The sequence below is a fragment of the Ursus arctos genome, unplaced genomic scaffold, assembly GCF_023065955.2.
Source record: "Ursus arctos isolate Adak ecotype North America unplaced genomic scaffold, UrsArc2.0 scaffold_18, whole genome shotgun sequence".
NCBI classification, from domain to species: domain Eukaryota; kingdom Metazoa; phylum Chordata; class Mammalia; order Carnivora; family Ursidae; genus Ursus; species Ursus arctos.
Window position 1 is genome coordinate 25,115,882 of NW_026622852.1, and position 6,000 is coordinate 25,121,881.

Genomic DNA, 6,000 nt, shown 5'->3' on the forward strand with positions numbered 1-6,000 from the left:
CTCAGAATTTTGTCAAGTACTATTAAGGTATTACTGTGGATCAGCCACTATTCTAAGCCCCAGGGATATGAGCCATTATTTAAACTATTCAGACAAGAATGGATGCAAATGGAATACAAACAGAAGCAGTAAAAATAGAGGAAAGGGGCAAAGCTGAGAGATATCAAGCTTAGAACTCAGTGACTAGCTTCATATTTGGGCTAAGCAAACAATGTACTTCTAGTTACATCAGTACAAGACATTGGGTCACAGTTTGGTAGGGTACAGGGTGAGTGTTCTGATTTTGAATTAATTTGCATTACCTTTGGATAACAAGGCTCAGCACATTGCTCTTTATTACACAATTGGCAAGAAGATTGAAGCTCAGATTTATTCAACTCCTTCCCCCAAAAGCACTTGAACTTTGGGTTGGCTTCATGGCTCCAGGCTCTGCTCCCTTATCATGCCATGGTCAGGAACAGTCAGCCTCTGTCCCAAGTACTCAGACCTCCATTTACACGCTCCCCCTCCCTGATTCTCTCTCTGCCTGCCCTTGGGAGTGGGGACAAGCCCCTCTTCATGGTCTACTGTGATCTTCATTCCAAGACTCACTCATTCCATGCAGCTGGAAGGCAGCGGAGGCAGGATATAAGCAAGAGGGTTACAGCAGCTTCCCAGATGAGCTCTCCAGAAAGACCTTGCCAATAACCAACAGGGAGCAGAGGAGGGGAGAGTCTATCATTTGCTTTTGACATCCTGTCATATTAGCTACATGCTTTTGATGAACACAAAGTACCTCCTCAAGGTTGGAGCGCTGTGGCACTCCTCTAAAAACCTCCCCTGCAGACTGTGGGCCCTTATGGAAGTCATCAGTGAATTCTGCCTGTGGGATTCCTGGCCACTCCTTCTCATCACTACTATCCTCATGTCCACATTGATCTTCTGGGCCTAAGGACACCAGTGGGAATTCACGATAGAATTCAAACCGGACCTTTATTTACCTTACCTTCCTTCTCTGCTCAAGCCCCTTTATCCACAGTCCAGGGTGGGCTGGGAGGAGTTGTGTGGAATGCTGACCCAGCTTAAGTGTGGGTTAAAGCTCCTTCTCTAGACGGCAAGGACATTTTAGCCTCCCCCCATGCCTTCCTTAACACACCACACTGGAGAGACGGAGGAGACAGACAGCACTTTGCTTAGAGGCAGAGAGTGTATTTTGGGTGACACTCTGCCCCACCTGCACGTTAATGAAAATGACAGTAGCAGTCCTCTTCAAGGGGCACAGATGTTGGGGGAGGCTACAAAGTCTTTTGATTGTGTTGGGTCTTCTTGAGCAGACCAACATTTCCCTCTGAGGGGAGTGGTGAGACCTAGGGTACGTTCCCTGGTTGGGTGGCACAAGCCACTCTAGGACAGTGCCGAGGGCAGTGGCGGGGGTGGCCCAGGACTGAGGCAGAATGGAGTTGGTGAGAGTGGGAACGGTGCCGGAGCTTACTGTCTGGGGAATGGGGACCATCCAAGAAGGCCAGGCCCACCTGCTTCTCAGTGGGAGAAGATTGGGCCTTGGAGTCCCCTCTTGTCCTATCTGTCTCGGTTCGCCCCATGGGACTTTTGGCTGGAGCCAGGCCCTTTTCTACATTTTCTTTTCTGGTGTTGGCCACTTTCCCAGCTGTAGAGAACATGGATTCTTCACGTACTTTGCCTTTTGCCTTGGAGTTAAAACAGTGCAGAAAGGATTTCATCTTACTTCTCAAGCCTGATTCTGGAAGACTGGGCCTCTTGTGAGTATGGACTGGCATCACCTGTCCCTGCAAAACCTGACCTTTCAGAGTTTGGCCCTGCAAAGGCTTACCCTGAATGAGTTGGCCCAGTAAAAGCTGGCCCTGTGGTGCCTGGGTCACCACAGGCTGGGCATTCTTAGGAATCCTTGCTGGTTTGAGGATGACATTAAGCTTGGTTTGACTGCTGTGCAGGTCGTTCTTCTCAGATACCTTCACCCCAGGGATTCCTGGAGGTGGCTCTGGAAGCTGAATCGGAGGGTGATGCCTGGTACCGTGTTCACAGGGAGCATCAAGATGAAAGCTACGGCTCCGTCGCCAGGGGCTGTGGGGTGTCCTGTTCAGAAGCATCCCTTTTGGCCTCTGGGCTTCATCAGGGTGGCTTATGTCTCTTGTAGAGGAGTGTGCAAACCCTGCATCCCCTTCTCCATGGTCCCCTGCCACTTTGGGTTTCCCTGGGTCCTCTCTCTTTTCTGCCGGCATGGGGACTTGGGCTGAGTCCTTGCTGTGGCCAGGGCTTTGGGGCTCAGGGCTCCAGGGCTCCTCCAGGCTGGGGCTGTTCACCCTGGCCTCCAACTGAACACAAAGCACCTGGGCCTCTGTCATGTCCCCACTGGGTTGTGAGATCTTAGAGGCCCAGTGGGCAGAACCATGAGGTACTGCTCTTGAACTAGGTTGCTTCTGGTTCTGTTGCACTGCCTTTAACTCAAGGGCCAGCTGTTCTTTAAGGTGGAGCCATTCTGGATCTGGGACACGAGGAGTGTCTGGTGGGATGGGGAGATCCTGGAGCAATGTTTTTCCTTGGTTGTTTAGACTCCCCAGAGACTCCTGTGTGGATGTGTTGTCTGGGGTTGCTACAGTTTGTTCTCTGGACAACCTTGCCTTTGTGGGAATTCCCAGTTGTATCTCTAGGATCTTCTTTCTTAGATGGAAATTTAGTTTGGCTAAGATGGGTTTCTTGGGTGTGTAGGGCCCAGAGACCTCTGCCTGGCTTTCTAGAGGCACCATCTTGATCATTTCTTCCACCTGCTCTTCAACCTGGATCTCATCTGCAATGTCTGCACAAGTCTCGTTGGCATCTTGAAAGCATGGCCTAGGACTCAGACACTGCTCTTCAGATGAGATCATCTGAGTCAGAGGTTCAGTTGGGAATTCACCAGGTCCAGGCACCATTCCTGTGATTACAGCTTGGGTAGAGATTGCTGGTGCCATGGCCCTAGAGAGAGCCACATAATAAAGAGCAGGCAGCCCTGACAAGAAGGCCAGGTACTTGTGCCGCAAAGTTGTCTCCAGTTTCTCAATGGCTCCCTTGGACAGGGCTTGGGGCAGCTTAGGGTGTTCAGTGACAGCACCTGGTGAGGCTTGTTGCTGTTGATCAAGGGCCGTTGGTATCCAGGGCACAGCTTTCTGTTGTAGGGCAGGGTCAGTTGCTGCCTGTAGCTCCAGGGGCTTGCTTTCTGGGATGCAGGTGAAGGGAGCCACTTGCAGGCCCCCGGGGATTATGCACTGCCAAGAGCTATATACACGAGCAGGCACCTTGCCCTGGTGAATCTGCCCACATTTGGAGTTGATGTGGCTCTGCAATATTGCCTTGGCCTGGTCAAACAGTGTGGCATGGGGACTGACACTGGGTCTGTGATGGGTGGGGATGGGTCACCGGCCCCAGTGGCCTCTAGGGCTGTAGGTTGGGGAGCATGCACGTTGGCTAGGGCTGTGCTGCTCCAGGACAGAGTCGACTGATCAGTGGGGGACAGGAGCAATTGGATGGACTCCTGGATCTTTTGGGGCAGGCCCCAGCGATGGTGAATCAACTGCTGCTGGAGGTGGAATTTCTAGACTACTTTGTATCTAAAGATGAACATATGGACCAGTTCTGACTAATAAGATATATAAGGAAATTTGCTGGGTGTGGGGAAGAATTTGCATTCTGATTTAAGAGACAGGATATGAGAACTTGCTTCTAGCTCTCCAACCCATGACCCCTTGCTTCCTGCCTTCAGTAAGAAGTGCAGATGTAATGTTTCTATCTATTTTTTAATGATTTTTATTTATTTGAGAGAGAAAGGGAGAGAGAGAAGGAGGGAGAGGGATTTAGAGCACACATGAGTGGGGTTGGGGGGTGCGGAGAGGGGCAGAGGGAGAGAGAGAAGCCGAATTCCCACTGAGCAGGGAGCCCAGCGTGGGGCTCCATCCCAGGACCTGCATATCATGACCTGAGCTGAAAGCAGACGCTTAACCAGTTGAGCAACTCAAGTGCCCCTGTAATGTTTACACCTAGAGCTGCCATCTTGTGATCCTGAGTTGATACGTCTAGGATAAAATATCAGTATCTGAGGATGATGGAGATTAACGGATAGTGGTTGGATGTTTGATGGCATCAGTCAACCGAAAGGAACCTGGAACCTCCTGGGTTTGACTATTTTCTGAGCCAGAGCACTTACATTTCTTCCCACTACCTTTCATTTTCAGGTACCGTAGTTCTGGGTTATAGTTAGCTATTTCCTAGTTTCACCTAAGATGCAGTTTTCAATTCTATTTTCCTTGTTTTGAGGTGATTTTCTAGAAGAAAATCTTTCACAGATTGAAAAAAAAGTTTGATTATAAAATATGTTAGGAAATATGTGGGAAAAAGGCTTTATTACACACTTCTGGTTGGAACATAAAAAGGAACAAGCTTTTGGAGTGCAACAGGGATAGGAAATGTAAAATGCACATAGCCCTTGACTAGCATTTTCTCTTCTATAAATTTAGCCAACTGATAAACTCACAAAGACTTATGTGTAAAGATGTTCACTGCATCATTATTTGTGATAGTGAAAGAGTGGAAACAAACATGAGGCTGGTTAATTAAATTATGATTTAACCACACAATGGAATACTACACAACCATTAAAAAGGATGAGATTAGTATATGTTCTTGCATATAAGTGAAACAAGTATGTATGGTATCCTCTCATTTTTGTAAAAAAAGTATGGGGAACACACCAATATATATTTATATTAAATATATATATATATATATATATATATATATATATATATAACGAAATTGTTAAGGACCATCTTGAAGGCTGGGTACCAGACAGGCAGATGAAATCTCTGTTCTCCAATAGGTTGTTACAAGATACACTATTTCTGTATTCCCTGTCCAGAGTTGTCCTGCATGGCTAAGTGACAGTTGGGTTGGCTCTGTAATGTACCACCTTATATTTGCTTTCCATCTTTTCCTACTTATCTTTTCCTTCATTCTCTCTATAAATAATTTGTACTTAAGCTTTTCCTGGGCTCTGTTTTCTAGGGAACTGGGGCTAAGACCAAGAGTATAGCTTAAATATTTCATGATAAAATTTTAAATGGGGGGGAAAAGGGAACAGAAAGTGCTCTCAAGATACACAGGACTTACTGTGTTGCATCCATGTATTCTCTTCTTGAGAAAACTCTTGAAAGTACTGAGCAAAGAGAAGTCACGGTATAAAAGAACTGCCAATAAACATTGATGTCATTTAACTATATTTCCTTTTCCATTTAATTATTTTCTCTCCAAAGTCACTATTGAATTGTCCAAGGAAATATAGTAAATTAAAAAAAAAATCTATACCAGTACTGGAAGGCCATTTATATTTTGTGAAGTTTCAGCAAGATATAGTGCAAATGTATCTGGACTGAAGGGAATATTAACAAGCTTTCAATTTCATGAATAGAGAAGAAGATCTCACCTGGACTATAAGTAGATGAAAGTCCCCCCCCCCCAAAAAAAAAAAACTGCTTCACAAATCCAGGATCAGGACAACAGACTTGGAAGTGAGAGTGGGCTGTGGGATAGTAGGGAGAGGGAACCAAATGACTTTGAACACTATCCCCTGGCCTAGTCCTGGAGCACCTCTCTCCTTACTCTCAGCATTTCCACATAGTAGACACCTCTGTGCAAATCAGGAACATTGCTGCAGGTCCCCCAACAAAGAGCTGTGCTTCAGGTGACTTCTGGTTGTCACAAGCATCACAGAGTAAAATGACCACTAACTACATCAGTGAAAATGGTAGATCTACTCTTTTTTTGTGTGTAAGGTGAAAAATTATGTGCCTTATTTAAACAAATTTGCATTGAACACTTGCAATTTAAAAAGTCACACTTTAACGTGACAATTACCTTATAGTAAAGGTTGCTTCATGAAAATGTAGTACAATTCAGATATCAAGTTGCCTATTTTTGTAAATAAAGTTTTATTGGAATACAGTCACGTCGATT

General features: G+C 46.0%; 1 protein-coding gene across 1 annotated transcript; it reads right to left on the reverse strand.

The window, feature by feature from the left end:
- Nucleotides 1-1,173: 1,173 nt before the first annotated feature.
- SPATA31F1 (SPATA31 subfamily F member 1) lies at nt 1,174-5,655 on the reverse strand. Its single transcript, XM_044386955.2, is given in 3 exon segments — nt 1,174-3,349; nt 3,352-3,586; nt 5,647-5,655. Coding segments are annotated over 3 exon segments (2,247 nt in total). The 3' UTR covers nt 1,174-1,346.
- Between the last annotated feature and the right edge of the window lie 345 nt (nt 5,656-6,000).